This window comes from Podarcis filfolensis (assembly GCF_964270895.1).
Source record: "Podarcis filfolensis genome assembly, chromosome: 3".
Lineage (NCBI taxonomy): Eukaryota > Metazoa > Chordata > Lepidosauria > Squamata > Lacertidae > Podarcis > Podarcis filfolensis.
The window spans coordinates 5,258,990-5,274,872 of NC_139606.1; the positions used below are offsets into that span (position 1 = coordinate 5,258,990).

At 44.6% G+C, this 15,883-nt stretch overlaps 2 protein-coding genes across 3 annotated transcripts in view; both read left to right on the forward strand.

Moving 5' to 3' along the window:
• Positions 1 to 15,883, forward strand: part of LOC310759456 (uncharacterized protein) — a 63,733-nt gene that overhangs the window by 37,241 nt on the left and 10,609 nt on the right. The window lies entirely within an intron of this gene.
• LOC310759417 (cytochrome P450 2K1-like) lies at positions 661 to 13,607 on the forward strand. 2 transcript variants are annotated; one of them, XM_083606646.1, is made up of 10 exons: positions 661 to 790; positions 958 to 1,173; positions 2,970 to 3,132; positions 3,600 to 3,749; positions 4,407 to 4,567; positions 8,409 to 8,582; positions 9,087 to 9,228; positions 9,966 to 10,150; positions 10,762 to 10,903; positions 12,693 to 13,607. In XM_083606646.1, exons 2-10 carry the CDS (start codon positions 991 to 993, stop codon positions 12,878 to 12,880), a joined length of 1,488 nt encoding a protein of 495 aa, XP_083462772.1. In that variant the 5' UTR covers positions 661 to 790; positions 958 to 990; the 3' UTR covers positions 12,881 to 13,607. The 2 variants fall into 2 exon arrangements, with proteins under 2 accessions (XP_083462772.1, XP_083462771.1); XM_083606645.1 differs by having other exon boundaries at positions 719 to 790; positions 913 to 1,173.

Sequence of the window (15,883 nt, forward strand, 5' to 3'; positions counted from 1 at the left end):
TTTATAATGCAGTACAATGATTATAGATCAATGGTCTCGTTAAACAGTAATATTCGTGTTAAATTGCTGTTTTAGGGTTGTTTTTTTCATTGTCTGGAACCGATCAATCCACTTTCCATTACTTTCAATGGGAAAGTGCGATTCAGGTTAAGAACGCTTCAGGTTACGAACGGACTTCCGGAACCAATTAAGTACTTAACCTGAGGTACCACTGTACCTGCTCTGAAACCGTGGGAACCGCCTGTCAACACCTGAGCCTCCTGCCACCAGATGCAGAACAGCATGTGCTTAAAATGACTGTAATCTGCCCGGGGACCTTATGGATCAAGAGCAACTATAAATAAAAGACATCATCATCAGCTAAACCACAATGTTGCACAAGCCAAGAGGAAGTATATAACACAAGATTGTCTATGAAGCAAATAGTTCCAGAGATGACTTGACAGAAGAGGGCCATGCTGCATAGTGCAAAAAATTGCACACACACACACACCCCAAATATTTGTGCAGTATTTTTCCAAGAACATCTCCCTGTGTTGCTGGCACCGGTATAATAATTAACTAAACTAGCTACACACACATGCCGCATAGCAGAATATTTGTAAATATTTCTCACTAGTTCAATAATTACGCAAGAGGATTTCTTAACAGTTGTTTGGCTTCCTTCCAACTCTCCAGTTCTGTGATTCTATAATGTTGTTCTAAACCTGAACATTGGACCTCCCAAGTATTCAAAAGATGTTGAATGTGCTGGACAATTTTATTTCAGGAAGAAAACACCGCTGCTCAAGTAAGTATAAAGGGAATGCTGAATCATCAAGCGTAGCTTCCAATAAAATCTGGGGGAAAGTTCATTCCATTGAATGAAATGATTCATTAGAGACAGTGCCTAGTATTTGCTGCTCATTTCAGCCAGCGGACATTGTCCTTGATCAAACTATGTTGTGACTTTCACAGTAATCGTTTCAGAAATTTGCTCACTGAAAAGAAATGGATTGGACTGAACAGATTCCAACATTGTTCCTGCTCATCCTTACAATTATATTCATTTGGAAATGGGGCAGTTTCTGGAATAGGAGCTCCAAAAATCTCCCACCAGGTCCTACACCTTTACCACTTGTTGGGAATCTCCACATGATGGATCTGAAGAGACCTTACAGAACAATGTTAAAGGTAACGTTTTCTGTTCTTTCCGCAGCAAGGCAAAGATTCTGTGGATGTTTTTAGGCCAGGTAGATGTCAGTGTTCCATCTCATAAATGCATATATGCAAAAATGATAAAACTCTGTCAAGTATCACTTATTCGTTTTTTTCTTCCTTTTTGTGTGTGATTGCTGTTATGGTTTAGGCTGATAGCTGATCTGTGCAGTGGAGGGACTGGGTCACTGGAGGAGAGGAATAAGAATGCCACAACCAGCCTGGGACGCGGGTGACGCTGTGGTCTAAACCACAGAGCCAAGGCTTGCCGATCAGAAGGTCGGCTGTTTGAATCCCCGTGACAGGGTGAGCTCCCGTTGCTCGGTCCCAGCTCCTGCCAACCTAGCAGTTCGAATCCACGTTAAAGTGCAAGTAGATAAATAGGTACTGCTCCGCCAGGACTGTAAACGGCATTTCCATGCGCTGCTCTGGTTCGCCAGAAGCGGCTTAGTCATGCTGGCCACATGACCCGGAAAACTGTCAGCAGACAAAAGCCGGCTCCCTCGGCCTGAAAGCAAGATGAGCACCGCAACCTCAGAGTCGTCCATAACTGGACTTAACAGTCAGGGGTCCCTTTACCTTTACCTTAACCAGCCTTATCCGCAAAAATTAGCTGCAAAATTATCGAACTTTTCAGTGTGAAGCCAGCACTTCTAAATACATCATTTTAGAATCCACTCAAGTTTTCACAATTATCTTACGTGAAACAAAACAAAGCAATTATATTGCTGAATGTGGGCTTTTAAGTGCGCCCATGTCTGAAATTATGTTCTTATTGAGAATGTTCATCTGCACTGGAAGCAATCGCTATTAAAAAAAAACAACCACATCAAAGAGAACTGGATAACGTATAACACAATATTAAGGGAAGAGGTGGGTCAACTACCATATTTTTCGCTCCATAGGATGCACTTGACCAAAAGACGCGCCAAGTTTTTAGAGCAGGAAAACAAGAAGAAGAAAAATCTGACTCAGATGTTGTACTAAACTATTTCAAACAACAAAGTGGGTGGCTCCTGTCCGCTTTGCTGCTTTAAAGCGAGCCACAGTATACAATGAAGAGAATGGAAAAAGGACAGACATGGTGGTAGTATGGTTGCATTGTTTTTTTGTAACATAAAATCATTCAATAAAAATTATTTTTTTGAAAAAGAGAATGTTCATCTCTTTGAAACACCCACAATTCCCATGATTCTTTGGGCAGGTGTGAAATTTTTTATTAGATTAAATCTAGGTCTCCAGGGTAATTTTAGCTAAAGGCAATTTTGGAAAGCATTGGCACTGCTCGGGTGAAACATAGGAGCCTAATTATGAGCAGCCACAACTGATAGCTCAGTTGGTTGAGCATGAGACTTTTAATCACAGGTTCGTGGGTTCAATCCCACGTTAGGCAAAAAGATCCCTACATTTCAGGGGGTTGGACTAGATGATCCTTGTGGTCCCTTCCAACTCTACAATTCTATGATTCTTTCAATTTCTTAAGGAAGGAAAATTCACATCAGTTTTCAACATTATTTGCTCACAATTATATCCAGATAAAATAAAAGACCTGCAGAATTTGCCATCCTACTGCACTTTCTTCTTAATAATTTGAGGTTACTCCTCTTGCTAAAGGCACCCACGTGATGAACAGTGCTTAGACATTTAAAGTTGATGAATTATACCATGCAACTATGTAAATTAAATCAGTTTTTATTTCAGATCTGTGACAGTATGTCTGTATGTTTGGGGGGTTAATTTGATGTTTCACTCTTTTGGTCATTGAACTCCAGTTGTCAAAAGAACATGGCCCCATCTTCCGCATCCAAATGGGATTCCAGAAAATGGTGGTGCTGACAGGGTATGAGACAGTCAAGGAGGCTCTGGTGAATCAGGCGGACGCTTTTGCAGAGAGACCCCTCATCCCAATTTTTGAGGACCATGCAAGGGGCTTTGGTGAGGCCTTTCCTTCTGTATAATAGCTTGTGCTGTTTGTGAAACTTAGTTATCATAGCAATATAGAATCTGTGCCAAAAGGTTCATAGAACTGATTCTTAGTTTCACTTATAGCTTGGAGGACAGCCTGCCAATCGACCAGTGTAGCTGCAGCCATTGGATGGATAATGTCAGATGTCTTTGTCACTACCAGCAAAAGAGTAGTGTTGGGGGAATAGGAGAATCTGGTCATAAGATAATGTGCAATTACATCTGAAGGGCCGTAAACTGGAGAACCCCCTGTGCAATTGTGTTCTGAGGGTACAACCCATAGGGATATTGCTGAAGTTCTGGAGAATGTGTGTCCTATCAGAGACCAGATGAGGGACCAGCTGAGAGGCATCCTCAGTTCCACAGAAGAAGGGTGAGATAAGCCAAAACATATTATCGTGGCCATGATAACTTGAAACTTGATCTCTGCTCTTCAGGTGTTGTTTTTTCACATGGTGAAAACTGGAAAGTGATGCGGCGGTTCGCACTAAGCACATTACGGGACTATGGCATGGGGAAAAGGTCCATAGAGGACAGAATTCTGGAAGAATGCAGTGTCCTGATTAAGACATTTGAATCTTACCAAGGTGGGTTAGTGTTTCCCTCTACTGCTCCAGGGCAAAACAACACTACATTAGATGCCCACAATATTGTGTTATATACATATTGCTAACTCTCAGAAATATAGTAACCAGGATTCCCTGTGAAGAAGTAACCAATCTGCAGTGTTCAGGTCAGTGTGAGGTAATGCTGGCCTCTGTCCCTCTTTCCTGTCCTCCCTCCTACGATCCCCTCTCGCATCTCTGCCTCCCAAAGGCTTGCACAGCTGTTTGTTGCAGCAGCCCTGGCTTCAAGCTCCCAAGGAGAGGGGAGAGGAGAGGTGGCTGAGGGAACCCTTCATGAAGGAGGGTGTTTGAGAAAGGGTGAGAGGCGACTGGCTTTGCAGGCAAGGGGTGACATAACTGGCTCCTGAGGCTTGGAGTGCATTAGCCCCACAGGAAAACCACAGAAAGAATGTAGCTGGTCAAGGGAGTCATGGTCTCAAAAAGGATGAAGACCTCTGCTTAGGTATATACTGCCCATGACTCTTTTCAGCGTTGCTTAACTCAGATATCTTCAAGTACACCAGAATTTAGGATCAGTTTCTAAAATAAATGTGCTCAATACATCGGTAGGAACCTAAGACAGAGAAGAGCTATTCTAATTGGTATTTTATCTGAGCATTGTTTAATATTTATGTATAGGACAACCATTTGAAACCTCCACAATTATGAATGCCGCTGTTGCCAATATCATAGTGTCCATCCTACTAAACAAGCGATTTGAATATGAAGACTCCACATTTAGAAAACTTCTGAAGTTGGTCAATGAAAATCTCCAGCTTTTTGGAAGCCCCTCTGTCATGGTAATCTAAGCTTTCTCAAATGGAAAAGAAATAGTTGGTTGTATTCACAGAATACTCAATGTGAGTGCCATTCCATATTGTTTGGGCTTCACTGCAAAACACATCTTGAGAAATATGAGTTTTGTAAGATCCCAGGACAGCATTTCCTTCCAAAGGTCCTCACTCAGCTTTCTTTGTGCAGCTTTTAGGAGGGGAGAGGTATTGCATATTTGCAAGGAAAAGTATTCGTAGAAAGGAATTGCTTCTTCAGGTATTAAGGAAAGCAGAGAAATTAATACTCACCTTCCAAAGTAAAGGTATGTTGGCCAAATAATACAAATAATTATTCGGTTTAGATCAATCATCCTTCAGTTTTGAGCAGAAGTGACAAAGAGACATTAATTCTCCAGTTAATAATAATAATAATAATAATAATAATAATAATAATAATAATAATAATTTTATTTATATCCCGCCCTCCCCAGCCGAAGCTGGGCTCAGGGCAGCTAACAACAATCAAAATAATCAAACATTCTAAAAACATTCATTGTAAAATTTATTAAAATCAAATTAAAATCAAATTGATGGCAACCATTAAGCAAAATTCTGTGCAGATTGCCAGAGGAGGGGGTCAGGCTGCGCCCTGACCAAAGGCCTGGTGGAACAGCTCTGTCTTGCAGGCCCTGCGGAAAGATGTCAGGTCCCGCAGGGCCCTAGTCTCTTGTGACAGAGTGTTCCACCAGATTGGAGCCGCGGCCGAGAAAGCCCTGGCTCTAGTTGAGGCCAGCCTAACCTCTCTGTGGCCTGGGACCTTCAAGATGTTTTTATTTGAAGACCGTAAGTTTCTCTGTGGGACATACCAGGAGAGGCGGTCCCGTAGGTACGAGGGTCCTAGGCCGTATAGGGCTTTAAAGGTTAAAACCAGCACCTTAAACCTGATCCTGTACTCCACCGGGAGCCAGTGCAGCTGGTATAGTACCGGATGAATATGATCTCGCAGCGAAGACCCCATAAGGAGTCTTGCTGCGGCATTCTGCACCAGCTGGAGTTTCTGGGTCAGTCTCAAGGGCAGCCCCACGTAGAGCGAGTTACAATGATCCAGTCTGGAGGTGACCGTTGCGTGGATCACAGTGGCTAGGTCAGGGCGAGAGAGATAAGGTGCCAACTGCTTAGCTTGGCGGAGATGAAAAAATGTCGCCTTTGTTATAGCTGTAATCTGCGCCTCCATAGAGAGGGAGGTATCGAAGATTACACCCAAACTCTTAACGGACGGTGCTGGCACTAATTGCACCCCCGCAAGAGATGGGAGTTGCCCCCTCAATCCCATATCGCTCCGTCCCAGCCAGAGGACCTCTGTCTTCGAAGGATTTAACTTCAACCGGCTCCCACGTAACCATCCAGCCACAGCTTCCAGACATCTGGTCAGTGTGTCTGGGGCCGAGTCAGGATGGCCATCCATCAACAGATAGAGTTGGGTGTCATCAGCATACTGATGGCAGCCCAGCCAAAAACTCCGGACAAGCTGGGCGAGGGGGCGCATGAAGATGTTAAAAAGCATCGGGGAGAGAATCGCACCCTGAGGCACTCCACACACCAAGGAGTGGCGCGATGACAATTCCCCCCCAAGCGCCACCCTCTGTCCCCGACCAGAGAGAAACGAGCGCAGCCATTGAAGGACTGTGCCCTGGATCCCCACGTCGGCATGGCGGTGGTCCAGGAGTTCGTGATCGACCATGTCGAAGGCTGCTGACAGGTCTAGAAGAATCAGCAGCCCCGACCCGCCTCGATCCAGCTGCCTGCGGAGATCATCTGTTAGGGCGACCAGAGCCGTCTCGGTCCCATGACCAGCGCGGAAGCCGGACTGGAATGGATCGAGATTCTATCAGGGTCCATCAGCCTCTGCGGGCGAGCCCAAATTGGCTCGCCACCTAAGCAGGGTGGGGGTGGAAAATCAATCCTGGCTTTCAGAGCGTAGTGATCAGACCATGGCACCTTCATCGAAGGAGACATGATCACATCTATACCGGCGCCAAAGATCAAATCCAGCGTGTAGCCTGCTTGATGTGTGGGGCCCGAAACAAATTGGGAGAGCCCTAGTGTCACCATGGAAGACACCAGGTCCAGAGCCTGTGAGGAGGGAATGGCATCGGCATGGATTTTGAAGTCCCCCAATACCAATAGGTTAGGGAACTCCAAGGCCCAGTCGGCCACCGCCTCCAGCAGGCCTGACAGGGTGGCTGCTGGTGCGCTAGGTGGCCGGTACACCAGCCAGACAGCCAAGCTCACCTCGGAGCCCCACACTAGGCCAACACATTCAATGCCGGGGATCGATGGCAATGGTAGAGCCCTGAAAGAACAATCTTCTAGGATTAATTATGCCACCCCTCCCCCCCGGCCCACAGTCCGCGACTGGTGGAGGACGGAGAAACCCGGGGGCGCCATCTCTCGTAAGGTAATACTTTCCCCTTCGCGCACCCAGGTCTCCGTCACACAAGCCAGGTCAACCCCCTGCGAGGTGAATGGAAGTGGTTATAATTTTCAAAGAGACAATTGTTGGAAATTTAAAAAATATAGGAGCAGCTATTATACACATATATTTTGGACTTGTTGTAAGATTAAAAGCCTTTGGTTATAAATTAAATTCTTGGTACCAATATGATTTTAATACCCAAATACATTTGATTTGGAAAAGCATAGCAAGCAAGGGAGATTTTGGACTTTGCAACAGTTATAACCACTACAGCCAGACTAGTCAAAGCTAAATTTATGTATATATGTATATATGTATATATGTATATATGTATATATGTATATATGTATATATGTATATATGTATATATGTATATATGTATAAAACACATGGGATGCAGCATTGTTAACACAACTTAAAAGTTTTAAAAGGGATATTGAAAGAAGGGTCCCAAATAAATTTATTTTTTAAAAAGCAAATATAAAATTTCAAGACAATATTCACCCCATTTATTATTTTCATTCATATAATTGGATATATTAGATAACTCAAACCATAACTGACGTTTTGTATATTGTATGCATGATCTTATGAAATTATATATAGTTGAAATATTTTATTTCTTTTGTAATTTCATCTTTTTTAAAAATAAGGGTGCTTTTCTTAATGTACAGGGCCCCATATCTATCCGTTGGGGACTCCACTTCTACATCCTTCTATTGGGAGAATGTCTGTCTATTCCTATGCCCCACTTCCTGACCCACTAGAGGTTCCTCTCCTCCTTATTCCAACACCTGCTTTTCTTACCCAGGAGTCTTTGTTGTGCAAGCTTTTTTGAAAGTCTAAGTCAGGTGTGAGGAACCTTTGGCCCTCCAGCAAGAGCTAAAAATGCCCCACCGCTAGCCCAAGACTGATGCTGACATGAGCCAAGGTGAAGCAATTTGTCTCAGGTGGCAGATCCAACCGCTTCTCTGTCCCTGCTGTTGCACCACTGCCAGCCATGTCTCAGTTTTGCCCATGCCACCATGGCTGCTGCCACAGTGCCCTGTATTGTGGCAGCACTGTGAGTGACACCATGGGTCTGTGGGGGGACAGTGCCAGGGGGGCATTTTGCTGCCCCTGGGCACTTCTGGTTGACCTCTGTCTAGGGGCTTGTCCACATCTGAGCAAACTGCTAATCCACAAGTACAAGGGGGCTCCATAACTACAACAGCACATAAGAAAATGGCCTCCAGCCTTGGCCTCTAAGGGATATTGACTCAACGTTGCTCCAACCCAAATACATTATTGTTCTGTGTCATTGTTTATTCCTCTGTGGAAGATGAGATATTTGGAGTACCACCTGAGAATTAAGCACTGGGCTTTTCTCTTTGTCATATTTTATCCTTACAGCTGTATAATATATTTCCGGCTCTTGGCTCGCTTTTGGGAGCCCGTAAAACTATCCTTCAAAACAAAGATGAGATGCATGCCTTCATAAATACCACCTTCATACAACACCTCAGAGATCTGGATGAAAATGACCAAAGGAGCTTGATTGATTCATTTCTTCTGAAACAGCAAGAGGTAATGGAGTCTTTTAAGCCCACCAATAATTTTTTTTATATTTTCAAATGTTAATAATAATATAAAGCTTTGGCTAATATCTGGAGTCTGTGACCTGATTGCTTGTAGGGCTGTTTTCCACTCGGACTCCCGCTCCTCTCAAAAGACAAAGAAAAAAACCACCTTTGAGATACAATAAGGTTGCAGATTCAATCCCTGTAAGGGACAGCTGCAGTCCTACTCTGCAGATGTTTGGAACAGATGATCCTCAGGGTCCTTCCAACTCTATGATTCCATGATTCCATGACTAGTCCAACACGTCATGCTCCCCCCCCCCAGTATTTCTCTTGCACCACGCTCCTTTCTTCTGCCTGTGACATGCTTTCATGGAGAAAAGAGATTTGAGTGTGCTGGCTGTATATGATTTTTCTACTTTCCTAGACAGCTTCTCTGCTCTTTCCATTCCAGTGAGTGCCCTCCCAGCTCCTGCCTAGCACATTCTTTTTTCTTTTTTTTATACCCCAGGAGAAGGACAAGCCGAATGGATATTTCCACAATGAAAACCTAAGATCCCTTGTGAGTAACTTATTTGCTGCTGGCATGGAGACCACTTCTACCACACTGCGCTGGGGACTGTTACTAATGATGAAATATCCTGAAATTCAGAGTGAGTGCTTTTGATTGGGTTGGCTCCCATCACTCTAGCTAGCATATCTTGATTCCAGTTATACATAACTAGAGTGGTACTTCTGGTTACGTACTCAATTCTTTCCGGAGGTCCGTTCTTAACCTGAAACTGTTCTTAACCTGAAGCACCACTTTAGCTAATGGGGCCTCCCGCTGCCATCGCGCCATTGGAGCGCAATTTCTATTCTCATCCTGAATCAAAATTCTTAACCCGAGGTACTTTTTCTGGGTTAGCGGAGTCTGTAACCTGAAGCGATGTAACCTGAAGTGTCTGTAACCCGAGGTATGACTGTATCTGGGGGCCCAGGAAGCTGGGGGGCTGAGGCCCCACAATTTTCAATGAGGGGGATGGCCCCCCTCAATATTCCACAACCGGGTGGGCCTTTTTGGGCCTAGTTTCACTGTGTGACATGACACATGTCAGTCCCCCCAATGTTGGGTGTAACCATGCACGCATGTTTCTGACTTTTGCTTCCTACATAACTATAAGCAAATTCTCAGGTGAATAGCATCTTCCACAATTTTGCCTTATGTTGTTAGATTGTGCTCATAGATCGGGCATTCCCATTGCATAATTAGCTGTCAGTTACACCAGGAAATCTGAAGATATGAGTTGGTGGGAAACATATGCTTTTGAGTTTGGCATTGGGGGGGGGGACAAAAAAAACCACCAATGAGTTTATTATAACAAAAAAATTCCCCCTCCACTGCCCCCAGATAAGGTCCAAGAAGAAATTGCGAAGGTTGTTGGATCTTCTCAACCAAGGATTGAGCACCGAACGAAAATGCCATATGTAGATGCAGTGATCCATGAGATCCAGAGATTTGCTGACATTGTCCCCACAAATATTCCACATGCAACCACTGTGGATGTTACCCTCAAAGGCTACTTCATTCCAAAGGTAATCACTTTGATTAAACTGCATTCTTTGCTCAGCTGACTGCAATCATTTCTTCTTTAATTAGGACATTACACTTTAGGCTGAGAAGAAGAATAGTTTGGCTTTGATATCCCGCTTTATCACTACCCTAAGGAGTCTCAAAGCAGCTAACATTCTCCTTTCCCTTCCTCCCCCACAACAAACACTCTGTGAGGTGAGTGGGGCTGAAAGACTTCAGAGAAGATTACGAGTCCACCAGATTACAAGTCTACCGCTCTGAACCACTAGGAGCAGGCCCCACTGACCTCCTTGTAAAGTAGGGGGCCATTGCCCCCCTGGGGGCCCCTGTTGGAGCCCCAGTTCCCTAGTCTGGGCCTACTTGCTTCTGCCTTCCTCGCTGCATACAGGTCTTTACTGAGTCATCCCAGAAAAGTTAGGCAAGGGGCTCAGTCAACAATTCTCTCAGCCCAATGATGACTGTTTAAGGAGCTAATGGTATATAATCTCTGGATTATAATCCAGATTGTTTCTTGTTTTTGTTTTTTTAAAAAAAGACATTGAGGACTATACCATAACGATTTGCTTGACAGCCCATATCCATTTTTTAAAGAACTCTTGCTTTTCCTTTGCAGGGGACTCAGATCATGCCACTACTGACCTCCGTGCTGCATGATGAATCTCAGTGGGAAAAACCATACCAATTTTATCCTGAGCACTTTCTGGACTCTGAAGGAAAGTTCGTAAAGAGAGATGCATTCATGCCTTTCTCTGCAGGTAACTCAATTTCTGTCTATTTATACATATCCAATGTGAGCTTATGGGACACAGGTGACGCTGTGGGTTAAAGCCTCAGCGCCTAGGACTTGCCGATCGAAAGGTCGGTGGTTCGAATCCCCGCGGTGGGGTGCGCTCCCGTCGCTCGGTCCCAGCGCCTGCCAACCTAGCAGTTCGAAAGCACCCTTGGGTGCAAGTAGATAAATAGGGACCGCTTACTAGCGGGAAGATAAACAGCATTCCGTGTGCTGCGCTGGCTCGCCAGATGCAGCTTGTCACGCTGGCCACGTGACCCAGAAGTGTCTGCGGACAGCACTGGCTCCCGGCCTCTTAAGTGAGATGGGCGCACAACCCTAGAGTCTGTCAAGACTGGCCCGTACGGGCAGGGGTACCTTTACCTTTACCTTTAATGTGAGCTTAATGAACAGGCCATCCTAAGTATATTAACATAAAATAAAACTTGGATGGAAGACACAATCCCAAACTTTGGAGTACTTATATCTGTCATTTCGAACTGCAATAAGATACACAACATTATTCATTTTCAGTAGGGCAGCTTCTGGGCCAGTGGCCAAATTGGACTCTTCAAGGCTCTCTAACCACCCTCAGCACTTCCCCCAGGCCTTGGCTTTCAGTGGACCTGCTCTGTGTTCCCCTCGTGGGCTTTGGCCTGGCCGGAATGTGCCATTGATCTGTGATAATGCCACCTGCTTGCTGTGGTGGAGAATGGATACAGGCTGTTTGGAGGATTAGCGTACAAGAAACTCTCAGACCGTGGGCTGAAAAACATTCGCTCACCTTGGTTTTCAGCCCTGTAGAATGCTTCTTGCTGGGAGTTCATCTTTTGCATACTTGCCAACATTCCTCAGATGGAAATCAGGACATTTTTCATACCCATCCAACTCACCCTCCTCGAAAGACCATTTGTGGGCCCCTGTCCCCCGTCAGAAGAAGTCGAGTGCTGCCATTTCTAAACCAACAGGACTCACGACTTGCACCCTCAACTGTCCTAAGAAAACCTCTTAGCCCCAATCTGATTTTATTCTTTTGGTAGATTTACAAAATGATAAACACATTTTAGAAAGAGGCAAGATTAGACATGGCTGCCCCAAGCATTTTTTAATAAATCCAGATTCCTTGTGCTCCGTTCTGCTCCCCCTTCCTCCCACCCAGGACTGCTCTGCCCTCTGCCTCCCCCTCAGAGCCACTGCATCATCATTGTATTGTATTGTATTGATCTTTATTACGGCCATTGGCCCATCACACGACAGTTTCCCATACCAACATAATGTACTTAAACCTCCAAATTTAAAACCACCAAAACTTACAAACAACAGACAAAAACCAAAGCAAAACAAAAACAAAAGACCAACATCATACATTACAATAAATTTGTAACATAAACATCGCCCTCTGCTCATAAATTAGTAGAAGACATCAATGGTGATATCACCTAATTACAACCTAAAACATAGAGCCACTGCATCATCATGCTAGTTCTCGACAGCCACATCCTCTCCTCCAGCAGCCGCTATGGAGGGGCAAGTGCTGGCTCATCCTTCTCCCCAAGCTCAGCAGCAGAGCATGCATTGTGGGACTGGAGAATTGGGACACTTGGAGAACATGCATTTCTTCAAGATTAGTGTTCATTCTTGTTGCATTTTAGAATGGTATCATTATGAAATTTCAAACAGTAAGCAGTTTGATGCAGTCCATCATAGATAAACCAATAAAATGTTGTTAAGTAAGCCATGAGCCCAGTTTCAATCCTGCTTGCACTTCCTTACAGGTCGGAGAGCATGTTTAGGTGAGAATCTTGCCAAAATGGAGCTCTTCCTCTTCTTTACAAGCCTCCTGCAGAGATTCACATTCCAGCTACCTCCTGGAACATCTGAAGATGACCTGGATCTGACCCCTGCTGTTGGGTTCACAACACCACCCATGCCCCACCAACTCTGTGCTCTGCCACGTTCATAAGACGCAAAGTTCATGGGTTGCTTATCCTCCCTGTGTGTGCAATGCAAGTCTTTTTTAAAACACCCTTATTAACCATGGACATTATGGTTCAGTAGACTTCCAGTCGGATTGGCCCATGAAGTGTCACAAAACTTAAGTGTTGCACACTTATGTTCTGCTTAATGTTTGTAGTAAATACGATTCCGTGTTAATTGTAGTGCTTTAGTTCAGCCTAGGAATTAAATTTTGAAATTTACTTGATTCTGTTCAGAAAAAAAATTTCCTACTATAATCTGTATAATATATATATATATATATAATCTACATATAATCTATATATTTTGTGTCAAGCCACTTCATTCCTTGTGTATTTTACTGCTTCATCATGTGGTTCTAAGTGAAGGGCACTTTTAAAAATAAAGATTTAAGTGATGGATGGTCAAAAAGGAGTAGTCAAATGCAGGTGTTTCTCCCCACTCTGATCAAGAGGCTCAGATTTTAACTGAGGGTCACAGGTATAGCAAGTCTACAGGTAACAAAATAGATTAAGTCTTTCCATGTGAAAAGAGCAATGATAAATTCCACTGGTTTTTAAAATTTACATCAGGAATTTGATTAAAAACATTAAAAACTTTCTGTGTAAAAATCCTGTTTTAAAAATTTGGGTGGGTGTGGAAAAACTGGGTGGGAGATGCTGTTGGCCTGCACTATTTTGCTTTCTTTGAATAAAGAGTTAACTTCCCCGGCACTGGTGGTGTTTTTGTTGCTGACCTACTCCTGCCTCCAGCTCCTGCCAGCTTATGAGGACTGAAGGTCTCCACCTTCCCACTGCCCTCTAAGGCCCCTCCCCCAGCAGCCTACAGCTCCATCACCTTGCATCTCATGACTTTGCCATCTTCATTTCTCTCCATGTTCTGGGTGACCAGGGAGAAGGGAGCTGGTCACAGCAGGAGGGGGAGACTCCCTGGATGAGGCAGCTGCGTCATCTCTGTCTCCTGGCCCCTTCCTCTCCTGTCTTAACTGCTCTCTGCCCCAGCTTCTTCCTGCTCATGAAACCCTGTTACCTCTTCAGCTGCCAACACCTCCTCCTCCCAGTCAGCTCCCTCTTCTCCCACTGACCACTCATCCCACCACCAGTGCCCCGGCTCTGAACCTTCTCCCTCCGGGGGTTTCCCAGCTGCTGCCTCCCATCACAGCCAGTCCATGATACCTACCCACTTTGAACTTTTTATTTATTTACAGCCAAGTGGTGTATAAATGTTATGAAATAAATAAATAGGGCTCGGGTCCATCTTGCAGTCTCTTGTCATATCTCTCCCGACATTGTGATGTTGTGCGCTCATGATGTCACATCTTGGGCGCAAGTTAGTGCCTCTGCTTCGGGCATAGAGATCAACTGACTTGTATTCACATGTTAACATATGCCTTCAAATATCTCGAAGCATCATGTTCCCAGTTAAATGTCCAAATACGAGCTAGTGATAATGGTTTCACTTGGGAAATACAGCAACTGTACAAGCTGCAGAGACCTAAAAATGGTTTTTTATACAAGCAACTAATCTGTGAAGCCCCCTCATGCGGAGAGAGTGGGCTCTTCAAATCCAGGGTTTGTACTCCCCTACCAATTCCTGTCAGTGAGGAGTCCACGTCTGCCCACATCTGAAACAGTCCCCTCAAGTGTAGCATGCTGTTCCTCACCTTAAAAGGCAGATACAAACATTTACTCTAATTTGAGAATGTAGCAATCTTCACATGTTACATTCAACAAATGTTCAATCTGCGTACACGAGTAGCTAAGTTGTACACTCATACAATTATTCACAGTTATTCACTTTAAGAGGACTGATTTCAAAAAGCTGAAGGAACTACTGGGTGAGATCCTATGGTCAGAAACACTCAATAAGATGGTCCAAATGCTGAAATTTCTACTGAAGTATACCTCACTGGACTCTTAACAAATATATTCCTCCCTGGGCCCACTAGAATTTCAGTGGTACCTCGGCATAGCTGTCAACTTACAGATTTGAAAATAAGGGACCAGCAGCCTCAAAAATAAGGGATCAGCAGCCAAAATAAGGGATTTTGGTCAACCAGCTGCCAAACGAAGCCTCAAGCCGTGGTTCCCACAGCGCAGCAACCCAGCAAAGGGGATGCAGCAAGGAAAACCACCATCACCTCTCCGCTGGGAAGCGCTGAGCAAAGGCGAGTCCCCAGGCAACACGGCCGATTTGATCGGCACAAGGCATGCAAGCTCCACCCCCCCAGTCATTCTTAGACTCCTAATTGGGTGAGCAACCCAGCCAAGCAACACAGTTGGAGCCTCCCTCCTCCCTGGCCAGCAGGGAGGGAGGGAGAGAAGCTGCTTCCTTTGAAATCTGGGAAATTTAAGGGACATCATCAATAAGGGACAGCAGCGGGACACGGCGCTGGGATAAGAGACTTTCCCGCCAAATAAGGGACGGTTGACCGCTATGTACCTCGGGTTACGAATGCTTTGAGTTACGTTTTTTGGGGTTATGAATAATTTTAACCCAGACGTGAATTTCTGAGCTCTCGGAGGCCTCGCCGCTGCCATGTTCCAACATGCATGCGGCCTACGGAAGCTCCACAATAGGCCTCCAGCCGCGTGAGCTCTCCAAGGCCTCCGCGAATGCTGGGAGCCAAGCCAATTGTGATTGTGGAAGAGGACCCTGAGCCCCCATCCAAACAATGACTATCATCAGCGCAGGTAAGGAAAAAAATCACATTTTCATTTTGTACTGTTTTATTGGTTTCAATTTTTGGTCAATGGCCTTGTTAGATAGTAAAATTAATGTAAAATTGCTGTTTTAGGGGTCACTTTTCATCGTCTGGTTCCTGTTGAGTGTGTTTCGTTTGTTAATTGAGTCCCTCACTGCTAATCAAAGGCTTCCTGTTGAGTCTGCCAGCTGTTGAGTCCTGAGCACCCACGCAACACAGAAGTTATAGTTGGAAGTTTTGTTTTTGCTATTTTTTTGCATTTTGGTTGTCTGGCTTTTTCAATTT